This window comes from Scyliorhinus canicula, chromosome 4 (assembly GCF_902713615.1).
Source record: "Scyliorhinus canicula chromosome 4, sScyCan1.1, whole genome shotgun sequence".
NCBI classification, from domain to species: Eukaryota; Metazoa; Chordata; class Chondrichthyes; order Carcharhiniformes; family Scyliorhinidae; genus Scyliorhinus; species Scyliorhinus canicula.
In genome coordinates this window covers 182,119,066-182,142,352 of record NC_052149.1, presented here as the reverse complement: position 1 = coordinate 182,142,352, position 23,287 = coordinate 182,119,066, and the positions used below count along the sequence as shown (strand labels likewise).

The window sequence follows — 23,287 nt, the reverse complement described above, 5'->3', positions numbered from 1 at the left end:
AAAAGGGCCTGGGCACAACCTATTCTGGCTCCCACAGGGGGCCAGCACGGCGCTGGAGTGGTTCACCTAACTCCAGCGTGGCGCCACACCAACCCACGCATGCGCAGTTGGGGCAGCTCAATCCTGCGCATGCGCAGTTGGGCCACACCATCCTGCGCATGCGCGGGGAACTTCTTACGCGTGCCGGCCCCAACGCAATATGGCGTGGTGTTCAGAGGCCGGTCCGCCAATCGGTGGGCCCCGATCGCGGGCCAGACCCCTTCAGAGGCCCCCCCCCCCGATGAAGGAGCCCCCCCCCCCCACCCCCCGGACAGGCCGCCCCTGAGTGTTCCCACAGAGATCCCGCCGACAGCAACCGGGGTGGACGGTGCCGGCGGGGCCCTGCCGTGACGGAGCGGCCGCTCGGCCCATCTGGGCCGGAGAATCGCCGCTCGCCGTTTGCGGCGATTCTCCGAGTGGCCCGGCACAATTTGTGTGCCGCTGGCTTCGGGGGGGGTGGGAGAATCGCATGCAGGGGTCGGGGTGGAGTGGCATGATTCACGCGGCACCCCGGTGATTCGCCCACCCGGTGAGGGGGGTTAGAATACCGCCCTACATATATCTTTGTACTAAATGCAACTCTTTGTCTTGTACAAACAGCAATGTTGAGATATAGAATGCGATTTAATGGCCGCATTGCACTTAAGCGAGAGCGCGGGAGAGGTCAGAATGGAGAACCGCGCCGAGCACCGATCTGGTTGCAATCTAACCAGCGTGCTCTCGTTGGTGTATTCAGGATCTCGCCTTAACATGGCGAGAAACTGATAATCACTATTTCAGCCCAATTTCTACACAATTAGCGGGAGCGACCCCCTATCTAACGCCATGGTTTAACTCACTCGGCTAAATCGCTGGCTTTTAAAGCAGACCAAGCAGGCCAGCAGCACGGTTCGATTCCCGTACCAGCCTCCCCGGGCAGGCGCCGGAATGTGGCGACTAGGGGCTTTTCACAGTAACTTCATTGAAGCCTACTCGTGACAATAAGCGATTTTCATTTTTTTTCATCCAGTGAAATAACGGCCTCCCCAGCAATTGGTAACGCGGGCACCGATTAGTACTTTTTAAAAATGTGAAGCTGGCAGAATGCCAGCTGTGGGGACACGGCAAGGTGAGTAGTCATCTTCGCTCACAGGCACAGAAGCTGGGGGCAATGGGGCTGCTGCTCTGGTGCTTGGTGTGGAGGGGGGGTGGAGCCAGCAGGGGCACCAGCCTCGGTTAGGGGGCCGCCATTGGCGGGGTGGGTTGTGGAGTAGGTGCAAAGAGGGGGTGGCCTTTCATGGCTGGGGCTATGCTTGACTGGGCTAGGGTGTGCTGGTGGGGGGAGATGATCGTCGCAGCACTCACGGATCAACTGCGCCAGCCCCAAGGCCATGTAGTCCGTTCCGGGGGCAACCCGAGTCACTGCCCACCTGCCTCACCAACCACCCATGGATCCCACTGACCATGGAGGCATCTGGCTGCGCGGCTGAAGGCTATATCTAATTGGAAATTGGCAATCATAGTTAAGGGAGCACTTCACACATCCCAAGTGGATCCCTGTGTATAGGCGTGCCATGTAGTATGTGGGAGTTATTGCCCAGCATCCCAATCAGACCATGAGGCCTGGACACTTTGCCTGAGCACTGTGGGAGGCAACACCATGGATGAAGCAGCCAACATCCGAACACTCAGGGGCTGGGCCCCAGCACCAAGGACATTCTGGCAACCAGAAGGTGGGTGTGTGCACTGAGGAGGGGACCACTACCAGCCCAAGTAATGTTACGTGTGGGTGTCTGGGGGACAGGGTCTAGAGTCCGGTGACCAGGACCCCCCCCCACCCCGCTGCAGCATGTCAGATGGTAGTGGGTGTGGGGGGGGGGGGGGGGGGGGGGGGGGGGAAGAGAAATGGGGAAATGGAGGGTACTGGGGTGGAAGACACTCTCCAATTCCTTACAGATATTACACAAAATGGATGATATCTTGGACCCCGTGGAGGCTGCCCTCACGGTGCTGTTGGCAGGTGAGGCAGCCAAATTCCCGAGAAGGCAGCAGCGACAGCCGCATCGACAGAGGCTCGAGACAGCCCATGTGCAGGACCTACACCCTGAGGACCCGGCTGCCCATCAGGCCAGGGAGGCATCCAGAGAGGAGTATGCAAGCGTTGGAAAGTATGGGGGGAGGGAGTGGATGGGGTGTATTGAGGGGGAGCTGGCATGGGCAGTACTGCTGGACATGGGTGGGCCAGGACACGGAATGGTGCTGGTCGGTGCCAGGAACATGCTCGTGGGATGTGGGGCGCTGGGGGCGGCGCCAGGGGAACAACGCCAACCAACCCTTTCGGCCAGTGGAGTTCTTCTTACGGCACTGGGGTCCAGTCGTCCTGGTGACGCTCCCTGAGCTGACGGTTACTGCCACTTCCTCTCAGGTGGCACTGGCTGCTCTGTGCTGACCTCTGAGACCCTCTGGGGAACAGGGCATCCCATCTGATTTTGACTGCGCCCAACAGTCTTCCCAGGTCGGCATGCCCAAATTGTGGGCCTGGTCTTCTCAGTGGCATCGCTGCGAGCTGTGTGGGGTTGGCTGTGCAAGATCAGAGTGTACTGTATTATAATTTTAATTGTTAATTTAATCTAAACTTACTTGTTTTACTAGTTTAGTATTGAAGTAAAAGAACTCACTATTTTGTTATATATTACTCAATGAACATTTTGTTATCATCTGGAATACTTTGACTATTTCTCGTCAGAATTCAATACAATTCGGAAAGACAAAAGAGTAATATTAATATTGTAATTCAGTAATATAGCAACGGTCTCACCGGCCGAGCGTCGGGAAGTTTGTGGCAGTTCCCGCTTGCTACCACACTGAGAAACCTTGCCATTAAATTGTGCCGTTTATTCATTTCTTGACCTAATCTAATCCTCTGACTCTCCTCTGCAAAATACATAACTTAAAGAAAAAACACCCCTCTTTTTATTTTTGTCCTGACTCCCACCACCCGCTTTAAAGCAACTTTCGAAAAAAATAGATTTCAGGAGTTGCTCGTTCATTTACAAGATTTTATATGCAAAATTACATAGCAAAACAGAGAGTACTGCAATCCGATGATAGAATTCACAAAGTCAATTCCATCCATAATGAATAAATTCATCTGCAATGCAGTTAAAGATTGAAGTTATACATCAGACTTAATTTGAAAGAAGCAATGGAGGAAAGGTTATGAATTTTATTTTCACATGTGAGTCCAGGTCTGCCTGATTAATGGCGGTGGACTATTTTACAGGTCTACATATTCTATTTAAATATTTGAGATGCATATGACCTTATTAAAGATAAATTCACATAGCAACATTTTCTTGCAATCAAACAATTTCATTATTTTATTTTTTATGTTGCGTTTGTCATCTGTAAGAAAAGAAAAAATGGGAATGTATGTTTTCTGATATATCAGTGTGAATCCAGTGAAATTCCCTTCTGCTCAGGTTACTGCAGCCTGCACCCTGCTTATTTATCAATCTTTTCTCCCATTTGTTTCATTATTTTTACCTCTTTATTCTCCAGTTATATTCAGGCAAATAATTAGAGCAAGCAATGCATAGGTGAAAAAATATAGAAATAATTATTGAAGTTAATTAGATATATTTTCAAGGTGAGCATGTGCATGTTGTCTAATTAACGAGGTATGTATGGGAATTATTTTCTGAAGTATGTATTTTCTGAAAGATCTGCGCACAAGAAAGATAAATGCAGTTTCACACAGATGAAAAAAAACTCTTAAAAGGACAAGTTCAAAAATGCCATCTTGCAAATCTTGCATTCAAAGCCAAACAGAATGGGTGCATTCATCTAGATGCTGTCAAATCAGGGGAGGTTATCTACTGTTGAGGGAATTTAAGAAAGGAAATAATCAGTGCTCTATGTCTATGTCATTCAGCTTCATAAGACAGCTGTGACTAATGAGTAATGTACCATGTGACCAGGTACAGAACAAAGCAGAGCAAACTGTTCCAGGTTTGATTCCTGTTCTAGTTATCTAATCTCAGCTGGATAATTGTAGAAGTTTTACTGTTTCCCACCTCTCATACCATGTTATATGTCAGGTGCGATTGGCTAAGAAATGACAGCATGAACGATGAAAGGTTTATTGGATGATCATAATTATATACTGTTATATAAGATTAGGGGAAAGTTCACAGGTGCCTTCCTCGAGCGCCTGCTAGACACTGTGGAGGCCCGTTGTGATGTACCCCAGCTCTGGGTGAAAAGCCTCATCCAAGGTGAGCAATTCAGTAGCAGTGGTCAGCGCCAACGCCTTCCAAAAGAGGTCAGCCATTCAGTGCCGCAAGAGGATGAATAATTTCCGTTCTGCCAGGGTAAGTCACTCTTCTCATCATTTACAACTCACACACTCTCAGGCCCATCACACACCTACAGGGATCTCGCTCAATGCCAGCTCAAGGGACACCAGCTTGCATCTCCCACACGCACCTTCAGCTCCTTGTGGGTCGAGTCCTCATCACATCCAATACCCCACTCACCATTCCACACGCCAGGCATTTTTGTTATCTGCCCTGGCATTAGTCCTGCTTACACGCTATCAGTCTTCATGCAAGACAAACTGGCACACAGCAAATGGGGAGATCCTAAACTGGTGGAGGGATTCCCGAACTGAAGATCCCACAGCCTTTGAGGATCGAGCCATTCAGCTGACTGGTGAGGATGTGGACCTTTCGTGTGCTGAGGCTAAGATCAGTGGCGCTGATCCAAGTGAGGATCGAGCACTACAACATCCATCAGCCAACTATGCTGTGAGTGATGTCTCCTGTTTCTCAGGCCCCAGCCATGCACTAATGGCCTTTCTTTCACCGGCACATCTGGAAAGCAGCCGAGGGGGTCAACAACTCCAGCCCCGAGAATAGCATTGATGAGCAATCTACAGCCACCAAAAGTGTTGGCCTGTCACAGTGCTCATCTGCAGCACGTACCAGAGCTAAGACACACACCTCGGTGGGACCGCGTTGTAGAGTAGCCTCAGGGGTCACAAACTGGTGAACACATCAGTCTGTCTGATCAGGTGGAGTTAGGGATAAGTTTGGGAAAATCAGTAAGGGATGTTTGCTGCACTCCTCAGATTGCAAAGCATAATAGAGGAGTCCATCCGCCTTTAGACTGAGGTGATTGCACCAACAGACCAACACACCAATGTCAACACTGGCAGGCTGGCAGTCACCGTAGAGACCGTGGTCCAAGACATGTGTCCTGCATTGCTGCAGGAGCTGCACTCCATGGCAAAGGCACTGGATGATATCAGCAGTGACGACACCAGAGGGGGACAGAGATTCTAAAATTCACTCCTGCTGCCTCTCCCTCTCAAAGAGACAGTGAGGAACCCTCACGCGCACACAAGGAGGAGGATAAGCCCAAAACAGGCTGTTCAGCACAGAGCAAAGGATTAGGAGCTCTATTCACTATGTACTATGTCCACCTTTGTGAGGGGATATTTTAGCTTGGGCCAGTTGCCCAATGATACAGCTAAACCATAACACTCATTGTATTTGGAAGTCTGTAAGAGCTCTTTCTGTTGATTCCCTTAGTTCCTATTTCTTTTATTTTGTCTCTTTCATTTTTGGTCCATGGCTTGTGAATGGAAACATACCTTTAAGTCAAGCAGAGGAAGTAAGGATTTCAAAGTGTCAAGATAGTACACTATGTTACAAAGTTTTGTATTTTGTGGCGAAGAACCCTGGCTTTATGGCACTCAAGAGTTTGGAGAGGTTTGTTTTGATTGGTTAGCTGGTGGCCAATGGATTGGCCAGGGACAATATTCTTCCCGGCAACCGACAAGTGATTGGTTCCTGTCAGGTAGGGTTTTTTGGTGAGAACCCAGGAGATGTCACTGGACCTTCAAGGTGGAAGCAGCTCTCACTCTCTCTCTCTCTCTCTGTCTCTGCCGTCTGAAGGCAGAAGCTTCCAGACCCTGAAAGAAGAAGCTGTTTTTCACACTCTCTCCCTCTTGAATGATGGCTATTTCTGTGAATCTATAGTAAAAATCATTACACGCCGAAAGAAAAGATAACATCCACCTGAAAGCCTAGACTAAAGAAGAAATAAATTAGAGGATGTCCTTCTCAAACAAATACATTTATCCTTTTACTTTTGTTGTTTTATACCCCATTTTCCCCTCTGTGTTTGTTTGTCTGTGTGTGTAGAGGATGTGACAAATAAAAATGGGGGGGGGGGGGTTGTGATTAGATAGTAGTTATCTGTTTGTATTTGCTGCCTATTTAATTATATTTAACGTTAATAATGTAAATTTAATCGTCTTTACATTTACAAACCTGGCGATCGTAGTTATTGGGCGGCCGGAGACCTTGGGTATTTTAAAATAACATCTAATTTCCCTTATGTTATGACTCGGGGTCAATTGAGACTAGGATTAACTGCCCAGTGACCTAGGGTGTCGGAACAGCACCAAGGGTTATATATTGAACAGCAATCATTGGCACTCTCACACATTAGTGCTGCATGAGTGGGCACAATTGCATAAATAGCCTGAATCCAAACATGTCAATTTAGCTCAAGCTAAATATTAATAATAATCTTTTTATTGTCACAAGTAGGCTTCCATTAACTTTGCAATGAAGTTAGTGTGAAAAGCCCCTAGTCGCCACATTCCGACGCCTGTTCATGGAGAATTCAGAATGTCCAAATTACCTAACAGCACGCCTTTCAGGACTTGTGGGAGGAAACCGGAGCACCCGGAGGAAACCCACAGGGAGAACATGTAGGCTACGCCCAGTGGGGAATTGAACCTGGGACCCTGGAGCTGTGAAGTCACAGTGCTACCCACTTTGCCACCATGCTGCCCTAAATACTGTGGCTACAAGGACAGGTCAGAAGCTGAGAATTTTGTGACAAGTAACCCACCTCCTGCTCCCCAAAGCCTGCCCACCACAGTCCAAAGATGTACAGGTTAGGTGGATTGGCAATAATAAATTTCCCCCTCGTATCCAGGTCTCAACTGTGAGAGTACTAACCTTTCACATGGTTTTCCATTTGCCTAAGACCATAAGACCATAAGAAATACGAAGAGGAGTAGGACATCCCTCCCCTCAAGCCTGCACCACCATTCAATAGGATCATGGGAGATCTGACATCCTCATGTCCTCTTTCCTGCCCTTTCCCCATACCCTTGATTCCCTTACTGATCAAGAATCTATCTATTTCAGCCTCAAACATACACAAACATTCTGCCTCCATAGCTACCTGTGGCAAGGAGTTCCAAAATCTCACAACCCTCTGAGAGAAGAAATTCCTCCTCATCTCAATCTTTAATAGGCACCCCTTAATTCTGAGACAATACCCTCTGGTGCTAGACTCCCCCATGAGGGGAAACATCCTGAGTATCTACACACTTCCCTCCCCACACACACACCAACCCAACCAACAAGATGGCACTGGCTGTGCTGGAGCACACCCATACGGCTGATGGGTCAGCTAGGGTCAGAGGGCACCTATAGGGGATGGCCTGGCGAGACAACAATATGGCCCATGGCCCTAGGTTCACAGTGGGCAGTCAGCGGTGTGCGCAGCTACATGGCTACCTTGCAGGCAGTGGCAATGGTGTTCCTTGCCCATCCACCGTGACCCCACAGCCCACCTCCTAGCGACCCCCCACTACTCCCCCCAGTCCTGGCAGAAGCCCCCCCAGCCAGCAGCTCAACTGTCAGCAAGTTATGACAATGTTGGACACTTTCCGTACCCCCTCTCTCTTCCTCAGCAGCCAGTTTCACGATTTCTAAAAGCACAAGTGAACCTCACCATCGGAAAATCGGCCCACGGAGGCAGAGAATCACGGAGGCTCCAGGGAAAACCAGGTCAGGCCCCCTATTGATGTGCCAATGGTGTTTACTGTACGTGCATTCTGGAAAGCATTGATAGTGCGGAGAATAGCGATTTGGCGTGAAATCGGCACCTGCCATGATTTCGGCATTGGAATCGATTCCCCGCCCAATAGCATTTCCTGATTCCAGCATTGGCCGCCTGAGAATCCCGCCCCAAATATTTCTCTCATTCTTCTAAAAACCCTTGTCTTCATCTCACCTCCCTACCACTCTGCCTCTTTTGTAATTGTGTGCGACATTCAGTCCATGCTGACCAAGCCTTCACCCACCCACACAGCACTGAAACATGTGTCCTTGGCTTTCCTTCATTTCCCTTCCCTCCTTTCAGCCCTGAGCTGAAGCCCATGCTCCAGCACCACAAGGCAGCGAAGGAGAAGCTGCTGGGCAGACCTGCCTCTGATGCCCCCGTGAACACACAGAGCTGCTTCATGAGCGCTGTGCCAGGTTGAGTACACTCACCTCCTAGTTCCCCTCGGAGTTTTGTTCTCCAGGTCCACACATTTTGAATCCAGTCAGACATTGTGCCATTCTGATTTAAATTTGATGTGGGGAAATGATTTTGGTGTGTGGGGACCATAATGATATTTAAATGAATTATATTGACCTTCCTGACATTGGACGACGGGAAAGTAGACCCCCACTGATGGGGCAGGGGCAATTGTGTCCTGCATTTACACCGTCAAGAAACACGGATGGGGCCTTCTCGCATTATTTTACAGTCATGCCTCCAAATGCACCCACCGTAAAGGGGAGCGGAAATCCCGGCCTGGGTGTTATTCAGTGCGAGGCACAACATTCACTTTTATGACTATTGGTCATGTATCTCTTGTACCATCCAGTTTTTGGTATTGTTTCTCCACTCCTTCACATTAACCTTTAAATCTGGACACTGATATTCTACAGTTCATTTTAAGCGTTTTACAGTACCATTTCTCCGGTGAGAATAAATGAGCCACAGTTCCTAATCTTCATTGCTTTCAGTTGACAATGTTACTGTGTAGACATCACATAAAGATAGCATTGGGCTCAAATGTGTTCAGTTCATTGTCAAATAAACCAACGATATTTATTGTATCTTCTCAGTCATTAAGTCAAGCTACCAGATGTGTCTGTAGACCAGTTTCCCACCAAAAGCCAACCTTAACTTTTGAAACTATTTTTTTCTTTGGGAGATAGTGTTGCAATGACGTTGCAGAAAACAGTAGCTGGTGTTATGCTTTTTAATGGAATTTCCTTTCTGAGATATTTGTGCTATACTTCTGAAATATGGACCCTAATTTGTATTCTTGATTTAACTTTGTGCTTTTCATTATTGATTACTGTACTTTGTCCATTTAATCTGCAGTAGCATTTGTGTGCTTAATCTTCTTAACATGAGTCCAAATGGTTTGGTGCAGAACTTGAATATATCTGAAAAGAAACATGTTGCCAAAGCTTTTCATCTTGCACTCATCAGGACAAATAAAAGAAAGCCAAATTTCAAATGATCGACGACAATTTATGCTACAGGAGCTTTCCAGTTGAAAGTGGAATTACTTCTGTCTTTTAGGCAAATAGGGGATAGCGAATTTCCACATCGCATGGCCTGACAATTAGATGTAGACCAGGTAAATTATTTTGAATAGTTGGTTGACTGATATGTGTTGGCCAAACACAAGGAAAACTCCCCTGATAAGAAACATGTTAAAACATTTAAATTTACAAATATTTGAAAATATTTATAAAATGCTGAGGCAATACATATAGTTAAGCTGATGCAAAGTAATGCCCGACTTTGCATTGCTTATGTCTGTCATAAAATGGCAGTCAGAAATCCTGTTTTTAATTCATTTATGGATGTCAGCATTCCTGGCTACCCATCCTGAATTGCACTTGAGAAGATAGTGGTGAGCTACCTTCTTGAACCGCTGTTGTCCCTGAGGAGCAGATACACCCACGGTCCTGTTTGGGAGGAGGTTCTAGGGAGGGAGTAACAGAATTTTCACCCAGTGACATTGAAGAAACAATATATTTCCAAGTCAGGATGGTGAGGAACTTCCAGGTTGTGGTGTTCCCATTAATCTGATACCCTTGTCCTTCTAGATCAGGCATTGTCAAACTCGGGGGCGTGACCCTCGGCTGGGTCATGGGCGGGTGTCATGAGGGTCGCGGAGCCGTCGGTCGTGGCACTCCCAATCGCGCAAATCCGCGCACAACAGCTGGAGCAGCCGGCTTTTAATAATGCCGGCTGCAAGCAGCCTTCAAAATGGCCAGGAACAGATAAAAACAAATGCGGCCGCATTTGGTTTTATATGGTCGCGGCCTTTTTTTTTCAAGTTCAATGGGCCAAAGGGACAAAGGGACCATTGGGGCCAAAAGGACCCAAAACCGTTTACTCCATTTTTGTCAGCAACAAACAAGGTAAGAGAAAATGGTGGGTCGCGCAGGTCGGCCGACGTGGGTCGCGAAGGTCGGCCGGCATGGGTCGCGAAGGTCGGATGGCGTGGGTCCCGAAGGTTGGCTAGTAAAAATGGGTCCAAAGAAAAAAAGTTTGAAAAACACTCTTCAAGATGATAGTGGTCATGGTTTTTTTTTAGAAAACATTTTATTGAAGCATTTGTACTTTTCACAGTTTAACAATTTAACATTTTAAACAGCCTAGCAGCCTAACACACGCAACAATATTACAATAACCTAACCAACTACCCCCCCCCCCCGCTCTCGTTCCTAACTACCAGTATATTAAATTCCCTGTCTATTGTTTGACACTGCCATGCCTCTCATTTTCCTCCCCCCCCCCCCCCTTTCTGCTGACGTTCAGTTTTCCTTAAAGAAGTCGATGAACGGCTGCCACCTCTGTGCAAACTCCTGAATTGAACCTCTCAAGGCGAACTTAATCTTTTCCAGCCTTAGAAATCCCACCATGCCACTAACCCACATTTCTGACTTTGGAGGCTCCGAGTCCCTCCATCCCAGCAAAATCCGTCTCCGGGCCACCGGGGAGGCAAAGGCCAAAATATTGGCTTCTCTCCCCTCCTGGGCCCCCAGATCCTCCAATACACCAAATACTGCCATTTCTGGACTCGGAGTCACCCTCCCTTCCAGGACCGCTGACATGATGTCCGCTAATCCCTGCCAGAATCCCCTCAACTTTAGACATGTGTACGTGCTTCGCCGGGTTATCCCCACACCGCCCGCACCTATCCTCCACTTCCTCAAAAAACCTAATCATCCGGGCCACAGTCATACGAGCCCTTTGAACTACCTTGAACTGGATCAGGCTAAGCCTGCCACACCACGAGGATGAATTGACTCTCTTCAAGTCCTTTTCCCAGTCTGACTTCCAACTCCCCTCCCAACTCCTCCTCCCACTTCCTCTTCACCTCCCCGATAAGGACCCCTTCCCACTCCATCAACTCCTTGTATATCTCCAAAACCCTCCCCTCCCAACCCCATTTTTGACATCACCTTATCCGGTAGTCCCCTTAAAGGGTGGCGAGCAAAGCTTGGAACCTGCCTCTGGACAAAATCCCATACATGCAGGTACCGAAACCAGTTCCCACCCCGTAACTCAAACTCCTCCTCTAATGCCTCCAGGCTCAGGAAGCCCTCCTCAATGAAGAAATCCCCAAATCTCTGAATCCCAAGCCGCTGCCACCTCCTAAAGTTCCTGTCCAGTTCCCCAGAACAAACCGGTGATTATCACAGATCGGTGACCACTCCAATCTAATGTGCTGTCTCCATTGTCCCCACACCCTCATGGCTGTCACCACCACCGGGCTTGTGGAGTACCGAGCTGGCGAGAATGGCAGGGGCATCGTTAGTAAAGCCTCCAAACTCATACCCTAGCAAGATGCCGCCTCCACACGCTCCCACACTGACCACTCCCCCACTACCCATTCCTAACCATCGATATGTTGGCAGCCCAGTAATAATGAATAAAATTCGGAAGTGCCAAGCCTCCCTCCCCGTGCCCCCATTCCAAAAGTACCTTCTTCACCCTCAGGGCTCATACAGCCCATATGAGACCCGAGATTGCGGTGTTAATCTTCCTGAAAAAAGTCTTAGGGATATAAATTGGAAGACATTTAAAAACACAGCAACCTCGGGAGGACTGTCACCTTCACAGTCTGTACCTTCCCCGTCGATGACAGTGGGAGCATATCCCATCTACGGAAGTCTCCTTTCATTTGCTCGACCACCCTGCCCAGATTTAACTTATGGAGCTGAACCCAGTCCCTCGCCACCTGTATCTCCAGGTATCTAAAACTCTTCCCCACCACTTTAAATGGTAACTCCCTTAGTCTCCTCTGCTGCCCCTCGTCTGGATCGCGAACACCTCGCTCTTACCCATATTTAACTTGCAGCCTGAGAACCGGCCAAATTCTTCCAATATCTCCATAATTCTAGGCATCCCCCAACGGGTCTGTTATGTAAAGGAAAAAATTGTCCGTGTAGAGCGAGACCCTATGCTCCACTCTCCCTCTCACTATCCTCGCCAGACATTCGATGACCTAAGGGCCATTGCCAAGGGCTCTATGGCCAGGGCAAACAGTAGTGGGGAGAGCGGACATCCCTGTCTTGTCCGCCTACACAGTATTCTGACCGAACCCGGTTGGTCCTTACATTCGCCACCGGTGCATGGTATAGCAACCGGGCCCAATCCACAAAAACCTGCCCGACCAAAACCTTCCTAGAATATCCCACAAGTACTTCCACTCCACCCGATCAAAGGTCTTTACTGCATCCATGGCTACTACCACCTCGACCTCGCGCCCCTCCGCTGGCATCATTATAACATTTAGGAGCCAACCCTTCACAAATCCCATGTGGTCCTCCCCTATTACCCCGGGTCACAGTCCTCTATACGTGTGGCCAAGATCTTTGCCAGTAACTTCACATCTACATTCAAAAGAGAGATCGGCCGATACGATCCACAGCCCTCTGGATCCTTATCCCGCTTCAAAATAAGGGAAATCGACGCCTGCGATAGTGTTTGGGGGAACACCCCCAGCTCCTTGGACTCATTAAAAACCTTTACCAGGAGTGGCCCCAGTAATCCAGGGAACTTTTTTGTAAAAGTTGACCGGGTATTCATCAGGTCCCGGGGCCTTACTCGATTGCATCGGCCCCTGTCTATCTATCACCTCCCCAAGCGCAATTGGGCCCGATTTATAATGTCGGCTATAAAATTCCCGAAACACATCATTCACCCCTTCCGGGTCCACAACCACCTTCCCCCTGATATCCTTTACTTCCCCAATTTCTCTCGCAGCCTCCTGTTTCCTCAGTTGATACGCCAACATCCTGCTGGCTTTTCCCCCATATTCATACACCACTCCCTTTATCCTCCTCAGCTGACCCTCCACCTTACCTGTGGACAGGGGTCCAAATTCCATTTGCTGTCTCTGCCGTTCCTTCAGGAGCCCCTCATCCGGAGGCTCTGCATATCTCCTGTCCACCTGTAAAATTACCCCTACCAGCCTGTCCAACTCCGCCCGTTTCGTCTTCTCCCTATGGGCCCGAATTCTGATGAATTCCCCCCTAATAATCGCCTTCAGTGCCTCCCATACCAGCCCTAGCAAGATCTCACCCATATCATTAATCTTTATATATTCCCTAATGGCCTCCCTCACCCGCTCACACACCTCATCATCCGCTAGCAGCCCTACATCTAATCTCCATTGCAACGCCGGGCCTTTCCTTTGCTCGCTTGCAAGTCTACCCAATGTGGGGCATGGTCTGACACCACAATTGCTGAGTATTCAGTGTCCACGACCTCCGCCAGTAGCGTTTTGTCCAGCATGAGGAAGTCTATCCTGGAATACACCTTGTGCACATGGGAGTAGAATGAAAACTTCTTACTTCTTGGCCTCCCAAATCTCCACAGATCCACCCCTCCCAAGCCCTCTTTTGCCATTACTGACATCTTTCCAGACCTGGGAACCGACCCGGTCCAGTCTCGGATCCAGGACCATGTAGAAATTCCCGACCCCCATAATCAGTTGGTGCGAGTCCAGGTCCAGAACCTTCCCTTGCACCCTCCTAACAAACTCGACATCATCCCAGTTTGGGGCATATATGTTCACCAGCACCACAGCCATTCCCTCCAGCTTCCCGCTAAGCATAATAAATCTACCCGCAGGTCTGCCTCTATCTTCCCCACCACGAATCCCACCTTTTTGTTGACAAGAATTGTCACCCCCCTCTCGTTTAAAGTCCAATCCCAAATGGAACACCTGTCTGACCCATCCCTTCCTCAGTCTGACCTGGTCTCCCAATTTCAAATGTGTCTCCTGCAACATGGCCACATCCGCCTTCAGTTGCCTTAAGTGTTCAAATACACGGGCTCTTTTGACCGGCCCATTCAGTCCACGAACGTTCCGCATGACCAACCTGGTCCGGCGGCACCCTACCCACCTCCCCTGTCGATTAGTCACAGCCTCTCCTTTGCCCGCCCTCCGGCAGCTACCGGCATCAACTCTTCTCCTCCACCACCTTAAAAGTCCTTTCCCCATCAGCAGTCTATTGCCCCCCCCCCCACCCTCCCACCCCCTCCCACCCCCTCTTACATTGGTCTTCAGCCCACCCCCCACTTTGCTTCCATGAACTAGCCCTTCCAGCTAGTCTGGCAGCCCCCGCCCCTGGCGCCTAGCATCCTACCCTCCATTGGTTCCCCTCCCCCCTGCTCTTAATGCAAACTCTCAAAACAATGGCAAGAAGCAAGAACAAACAAACAATCCCTCCCAAGGTCCGAGCACAAAGGCCCACCTCTCCTCCCTTAACAAAGTATTATCTATTCAGCTAACCCCACACAGAACCGAATGAAAACCGAAAAAGAAGATATATATACAAAGCCTCAAAAGTCATTCCAAACATCGCAAATTGAACGTTGAAAGTTTAAAGTTTTACAAAACATAGCTCATAACTCAGTTCCCCACAGTCAAAGCTCAAGTTCTTCATTCTCCCATGAGCTTATTGTCTTTCATAAAGTCCACCACGTCCTCCGGTGAGCCAAAGTACAATTCCCGACCCTCGTAGGTCACCCATAGATGGGCCAGTTAAAGCGGTCCAAAATTTATTCCTTTTACATACGGGGCCGACTTGACCTTGTTGAAACTCGCTCTCCTCCTTGCAAGTTCTGCTCCCAAGTCCTGGTACACCCGGATCTCAGCATATTCCCACATACACCGCCTCGTCTGCCTGGCCCATTTCATTATACGTTCCTTGAATAGGAACCAATGTAGTCGTATCACCATTGACCTCAGGGGGTCACGCCCCTGGGGCTTACATCTCAGTGCCCTGTGGGCCCCTACCATCTCCAACGGCTTGGTAAACGATCCTTCCCCCATCAGCTTCTCAAGCATCTTCCCCACATACGCACCAGCACCCAATTCTTCTATCCTCTCCGGCAGACCTACAATCCGGATGTTCTGCCTCCAAGAATGGTTCGGCAGGTCCTCCACCTTCTCCAACAATCGCTTCTGCTGGTCCTACAGCATCCAGATCTCCACTGCCATCGAGGTGGACTGCTCCTCATGCTCCTCCACCTGCTCCTCCAACCTCTGGAATGCCTGTCCCTGGGTCGTCAGTCTCGCCTCCATGCAGTCAACCACTGGCCGAATCCAGTCCATTGCCCAGACCAGGTCCTCCGCACACTCCTTACGTTGTTGGGAGAACTTCACATTCAAGAAGCTCACTAACTGGTCCGCCGACCATTTAGCTGGCAGAGCCAAACACTGCGCATCCGCCATTGCCACACTCGAAATCTGGTCCTCACTCACCACCAACCTCTGATTCCTCTTTTTCCGATTTTTCCTGGGGCGCAGCTCCATAAACCAGGGGTCCCCTCCTTCTTTTCCTACTTCTACACCCTTCATAAAATTCCTGCAACAATCCAGTTTAAAAGCCACAAAAAGACCACCTTGAGCGGGAGCTGCCAAATGTGCGACCTGAATCCCTAGTGCAGGTATGCAGCAGTGCTAACCACTGTGCTACCGTGCTGCCTTGATGGCTAGTCCAGTTCAGTTTCTGGTCAATGGTGACCCCATGGATATTGAAAATGGGGTACTAAGTGATGGTAATGCCATTGAATATTGAGGTGTGATGGTTAGATTCTCTCTTGTTGGAGATGGTCATTACCTGGCACCTGTGTGGACCGAATGTTAAGTGCCACTTGTCAGCCCAAGCCTGGATATTGTCTAGGTCTTGCTGCATGTGGACATGGACTACTGCAATGTCTGAAAAGTCGTGAATGGTACTGAACATTGTGCAGTTGTCATAATTATTATTTCTGACCTTATGATGGAAGGAAGGTCATTGATGAAACAGCAAAATATGGTTGGGCCAATTGAGGAACTCCTACCCTGGAATTGAGATGATTGACCTTCAGGAACAACGACCATCTTCTTTTGTGCTGGATATGACTTCAACTGGCAGAGTTGACTATCATTGACTTCCGTTTTGCTCAGACTCCTGATGCAACACTCAGTCAAATGCTGCCTTTATGTCAAGGGCAGTGACTCTCACTTCAGCTATTTTGTCCATTCTTGAACCAAGGCTGTAATGAGGTCAGGAGCTGAGTGACCCTGGTGGAACCCAAACTGAGTGTCAGTGCACAGGTTATTGCAAAGCAAGTGCTTCTTGATAGCACTGTTGGTGACCTCTTCCGTCACTTTACAGATGATGGGGAGTAGATTGATGGGGTGGTAATTGTCCAGGTTGGATTTCTCCTGCTTTTTGTGTGCAGGACAGACTTGGGAAACTTTCCACATTGCAGGGTAAATGTCAGTGTTGTAGCTGTGCTGGAACAGCTTCGTTGTGGGTAGAGCAAGTTCTGGAACAATTTAGTTATTTGAATGCACAATAAATTTAAGTGCCCACCTATTTTAGTCATTTAACAATTTTCTTTTGTTCTTGCTTGAATATCCAATTTAAGGTAGCAGACAACAAACCTTTCTCTGAATGGTTTAATGTGCAAAATTTCTGTTCTTTGTTTTATGCAGTGCATATGTTGTGTTTTTAAGTCATGAGAAAATTTCACTTTAGCGGTGCTGGGCAAGATTTTCCTCCACCTGCGTGGTGAGTTCTGCAGCGGCGAAGGGCGACTTGCCAATGGCCGGCAGTGGGTGATGGGGTTTCCCGTTGAACACAACCCTCATCGCTGCGAAACCCGCAGTGGGAGTGCACGGTCAGTGGAACCATAGAATCCTGCCAGTGTGAAAGGCCAGAAATTGCTGCCCAGCATCCTTTGGATGGGGCATTAAACCAAAGCCCCTCCTGCCCTCACAGGTAGAAATAAAAGATCCCATGGCAGTATTTTGAAGAAGATCAGGGGAGTTATCTCCAGTGGCTTGGTCAACATTCCTCCTTCAATCAGCATCACAAAAACAGATTATCTGGTCATTATCACATTACTGATTCTGGAATTTGCAATGCACAAATTAATAATAATCTTTATTAGTGTCACAGTAGACTTACATTAACAGTGCAATGAAGTTACTGTGAAAATCCCCTAGTCGCCACACTCCGGCTCCTGTTTGGGTACACAGAGGGAGAATTCAGAATGTCCAATTCACCTAACAAGCACGTCTTTCAGGACTTGTGGGAGGAAACCGGAGCACCTGGAGGAAACCTGCGCAGACATGGGGAGAATGTGCAGACTCCGCACCGTCACCCAAGCCGGGAATCAAACCCGGGTTTGTGGTGAATAGTGCTAACCACTGTGCTACCGTGCCGCCCATAGCAACAATACATCAGTGACTACACTTTAAAAATCCTCATTGGCTGTAAGGCACTTTGAGACATTCAGTCTTCATGAAAGCTTTATATACATATGGACAGCATGTCTCTTCTTGATTATTTTAGATAAATGTATGCTTCTCAACTAGACTATTTAAAAATAATCTATTGTTGAGCTATAGAGAGTGAATGTGTTTTTATTTTAAATTCCAAATCAGTGCTTGCGAGTCTTTAACCAATTTTGAAATCCTTCATCTTACATTGTGGTTCTTGTGAAATATTTGAATTGCATTCAATACAAAATGGTGTCAAATATTTTATTTTAAAACATTTCTCAGAGTAACAAAGTGCAATTCTTACATTAAACTATTTTACAACACTGCTCAAAGCACAAATACATTTTTAAATTAAGAGCGGAGGTTTAAAATGCTTGAACTTTGCTTTTCATTTCCAGTCTAACTGTGTGCATTTTAGTGTATCAAGATGCATTTTGAAGTCTTCAATCACTATCAATATTAATATTGCACTTTAATATATTCTGCATTATGAGGTCTATATTGCCTAGCTTGGAAAATTGGTACATCATTAAAATTAGATGATTATCAATTGTCATTATTGCAACATACAAAGCTTTTACATAATTTGTGTATGCTTTTTGTTTCAATTTTACTCAACAGAGAGCTGATATAGCGGTTTCAGCCTTGACAATTACTCCAGAGAGAGAGAATGTTGTGGACTTCACTGGTCGGATCATGGACTACACCTTAGGATTTCTACTTAAGAAGCCAGAACAGAGAGTGGACATGTTTACCTGCCTAGAACCATTTGATCTGACAGTATGGGCATGTATTATTGGTACTCTGTTTATAATAGGCCTGCTTGTCTGTATGTTTAGCTGGGTAAAGCCATCGCCACTTCAAATAGGATCTGTGACATCGACAACTTTGTACAATGCTGCGTGGCTGGTTTATGGATCATTTGTACAACAAGGTAGGGATACCATAAGCAAATGTATTCTAATATGCTCTCCCACAGCATTTTTACCTCAAAATTACTTATTCTAGAAACTAATGATCTGTTAACTCATTTAGTTCATATCTTTCTTCCAAAGAATTGACATTAATCAATTTATGTACGAAAAACACTTTTCAAATTTAAAATGCATTTGCTGTAAATATATGATGTAAAATATTAAGCAATAGCATTAATACATTCTAAAGAACAAAAATAGTAACGTACATTAATTTTAATAATTTAAAACTCTGTTGTACAGTTTTATATTTTTGCAGACATATTACCAATTTTTTAAGCATAAAAGGGTATTTTTAAAATAATTAAATTCAATATGTGTAATGTGCAATATATAAAATCAGCAGGGGTGTGCTGAAATGATTAATTCAACAAAATTGTATTTTTGAATAGATATATTTGTTTTATAACTTTCCAACCTCAAAATAATCCAAAATGGTCGTGTGCGCAAGTTTCTCTTTCCGCATCCCCTCAGCTACCTAATTCCTCATCTTATCTGTCTTCAGTCCCTTTTCGATCTGCTGCCTTTAGTTTTATACAAAACCTTTATACCTGGCTCTTAAAACTTATGTTATGATCATTACTCTGGCTTAGCACAGTGAGCTAAACAGCTGACTTGTAATGCAGAACATGGCCAGCAGTGCGGGTTCAATTCCCGTACCAGCCTCCCTGAACAAGCGCCGGAATGTGGCGACGAGGGGCTTTTCACAGTAACTTCATTGAAGCCGACTTGTGACAATAAGTGATTGTTATTACTCCTGAGGTGCTGATGCATGTCCAACTGTACATCCGAGTACGTCATGATTTGTTGCGATGTTTCTCTCTACATATGTAGGTATTTAAACATATTGCCTAAATTTGCAGGTGAAAACCATATCATGACCTCAAAACCTCAAAGAGGCCAAAAATGGGATTTGCATCGGTGAGATTTCAGATTGAAAGTGGGGGGGTGGGGGTGCAGTGGCTGTCCAAGAGTCTTAAGTGTTGAGGCACGTTAGCAATGAGTCTCGGTATGATGCAGCCAAGAACGGTGCTTATTCTGCCTATCCCTGAAACAGAAAGCAATTGTGCACTCTCACATTCCATAAACTCATGCTCATCAAACTAATTGGTCATTAAGACTTAACAATGTCAGCTGCCCACAGGTTCAAATTTGCTTTTCGTCCTTTTGGCGTATCAAGTGTATCTGTTCTTATCAGTTTAATATCTGATTCACCCCTTATCTGGGACCTCATATTATTGCTTTTTCAACCCCTCTTTTCACATTCTGAGTTGATGTTGATAAGTTTCTGTTGGTCTTTGTTACTTTTGGGCAGTGCCCCTCCCAGGGGTGGCCCCTTTTAATTTGTACATCAGTTAGTTTCTGTTATTCTATTCAGTTAATTGGACCCCAAAATAAATCAAACTGAAATAATGGGTGAATACTCAGGTTGCAAGGCTCAGGTTGCATGGGTACACGGGATCGAGAGGCACTGGGATTGCTAATGTGTCAGACCCCATGTCTGCCAGTGAGGATTCATTAGCCCCCAAGGTGGACATCACCTTCCAGTTGACCCTACCAGTTAGGAATATGCAAGCATATAAACATCCTGTCAGAACCCCCAGTGAGGTAGAGAAAAAGGGAGGAGACAACCAGACAGGAGGTGAAAGGATCAGGGGAGGTACTGATGTTATGTGGCATGCGACAACAACCTGACTGTCTCTCCCTCTCTTGCTGTCACCGCTTGCAGATTACCGGGTGATATCACAGCAGAGCCAATGGAGCTGGCTATTTTTCTTATGACTGCACTGAAGGTGCACAGACTCTAGCAGCAATGGGTGCCACCACCCAGGAAAGACAAGGTAGCAGGACACCAAGGGGACAGAGGGCATGCTCGGGCCAAAGATGTACAAGGGACATGAAGGCGCAGAAGGAGACTGAACGTGTACAGGACCCAATTGGTCCTTCATGGAGTTGTCAGACAACATGTGCTGTAGCAGATTTTGCCTCACCAGTGAGATTGTGCGGTACCTGTGCCCCATCCTTGCAGACTTGGTGCCATGTGGTGGCAGAGGATGCCCCACCTCCTTTTAGGTGACTTGATCATTCCAAAACCCCACGGCTGACCTGTGTGGCATCTCAGAAGCATCCTTCCTTAAGTGAATCCGTGAAGTAGCACTCCACGCAAGGGCTTTGGACTTCATTAATTTCGACCTGGACTCGGCCCAGCAAGATGTGAGGGCTATGGGATTCAGCACAACTGCTGGTATGCAACAGGTGCAGGAGGCAATTGACTGCACCCATGTCGCTCTACATGCTCAGTCGCAACAGGGCATCTCCTTCACGGACAGGATGAGGTTCAACTTCCCAAATGTGTAGTTCAAGTTTCACCACCAGATGGAATTCTTACACGTGCGCGCACCTTTTCCAGGGAGCATGATTGATAGTTCCATTTTTGGGCAATCACAGATCCATGGCATTTTTGAGGATCACCCCAGGCTGCAAGTATGGCTTATTGGGGACAAAGGATATTCCCTGAGGTCTTGGCTGATGACGCCAGTGCGGAGGCCAGAGACTGCAGCAGAGTGCCGGTCCAAAGAGGCTCACAGTGCCACCTGCTCTATGATAGAATGGTACACCGGCCTCCTGGAGATGCACTTCCGCTGCCTCAACAAGTTCAGTGCGACCCTACAGTACAGCCCCCAGAGGGTCTCTGACATTGTGGTGGTTTGCTGTGCTCTACATAATCTGGCTCTGCAGCGGGGTGGCAACTTATTGTGGAGGAACTGGAGAAGCGTCATGTGCCTTTGGATGGGAAGGACATTCAGGAGGGAGTTGAGGATGAGGCCGCTAAGGATCTGTAAGATGGAGGCCAGGCAGAGCCAAGGGTGCGCATGGGCAAGAGGGTTAGTGATGGCCTCATCGCCTCCCGCGTCATGGATTAGCACCAGCAATTTGTCCAGCAGCACAAACATACCCACATCATCCCACCCAGGATGTCTGACCCCTCTGCGACCAAGGGTTGAATGTTGCAGACATCTAACTCATCAGGGTGCTGGGGTTAGCGAGTCCTTGACTATCTGCTGACGAATCAATTCCGGGGGTTGATGACGACTTGCAGTGAGGAATGGTCTGTGATACTCCTCAGCTATTATTTAGATTTATTGTCACATGTACCAAGGTACGGTGAAAAGTATTGTTCTGCGCAGAGTCCAGGCAGATCGTTCCATACATTAAAAATATAGGACAAATACACAAAGTTAAAACACATCCTGTCTCTCTGAAACCAGGTGCTGATTCCCCTGATCATGTGTGACTGAGATGCAGTGCTACATTCCTTTGTCACTAGGCTCTGGAGGGGGATTAGTGGTGAGGGTCTAGGGTTCACTGAACATTGTCTGAGTCTTATCACTGTGAAGGAAAGATTCAGAATGAGTGGATCAGACCATCTGCCTGACATTGAGAGCCGGTGAGAAGAACTTTGTCCTGTCATGGAGAAGCGTTCTGCCACTGGGAAGAGGGCTAAAGAATGTGAGGTGTTAAGGTGGCCATCAACAATAACATTTAATTAAGAACAAAGAACAAAGAACCAAGAAAATTACAGCAAAGGAACAGGCCCTTCGGCCCTCCCAGCCTGCGCCGATCCAGATCCTTTATCTAAACCTGTCCCCTATTTTCCAAGGTCTACTGCCCTCTGTTTCCCGCCCGTTCATATATCTGTCTAGATGCATCTTAAATGATGCTATCGTGCCCGCCTCTACCACCTCCGCTGGCAAAGCGTTCCAGGCACCCACCACCCTCTGCGTAAAAAGCTTTCCACGCACATCTCCCTTAAACTTTCCCCCTCTCACCTTGAAATCGTGACTCCTTGTAATTGACATCCCCAATCTTGCAAAAAGCTTGTTGCTATCCACCCTGTCCATACCTCTCATAATTTTGTAGACCTCAATCAGGTCCCCCCTCAACCTCCGTCTTTCCAACGAAAACAATCCTAATCTACTCAACCTTTCTTCATAGCTAGCACCCTCCATATCAGGCAACATCCTGGTGAACCTCCTCTGCACCCTCTCCAAAGCATCCACATCCTTCTGGTAATGTGGCGACCAGAACTGCACGTAGTATTCCAAATGTGGTCTAACCAAAGTCCTATACAACTGTAACATGACCTGCCGACTCTTGTACTCAATACCCCGTCCGATGAAGGCAAGCATGCTGTATGCCTTCTTGACCACTCTATCAACCTGCGTTGCCACCTTCAGGGTACAATGGACCTGAACTCCCAGATCTCTCTGTACATCAATTTTCCCCAGGACTCTTCCATTGACCGTATAGTCTGCTCTTGAATTAGATCGTCCAAAATGCATCACCTCGCATTTGCCTGGATTGAACTCCATCTGCGATTTCTCTGCCCAACTCTCCATTCTATCTATATTAAGTGACAAGTGCAAATGTAACAAGTCATAATGACCTGCAACTACCTGTGTCTAACGCTATGCTCCTACAACTCCTTACTTGCGAACCCTCGCACTATGCCTGGTCGTATTCTCAGGATGGTGTATTCTCAGAGGTGGAGGCGACCAACTGCCTTCCACAGCCTGTTGATTGACATGCCCTTGGGCCTACTTTTGGGAGGCAC

General features: G+C 47.5%; 1 protein-coding gene and 1 pseudogene across 1 annotated transcript in view; both read left to right on the top strand.

Annotated features, from left to right (window-relative positions):
• LOC119965205 (glutamate receptor ionotropic, delta-2-like) overlaps window positions 1-23,287 on the top strand; it is a 591,162-nt gene that overhangs the window by 453,194 nt on the left and 114,681 nt on the right. Inside the window, exon 11 of the mRNA XM_038795644.1 lies at window positions 18,320-18,632. Coding sequence (XP_038651572.1) covers window positions 18,320-18,632 — 313 coding nt within the window. The remainder of the gene's footprint in view (window positions 1-18,319; window positions 18,633-23,287) is intronic.
• On the top strand, window positions 19,824-19,928 carry LOC119965526 (annotated as a pseudogene).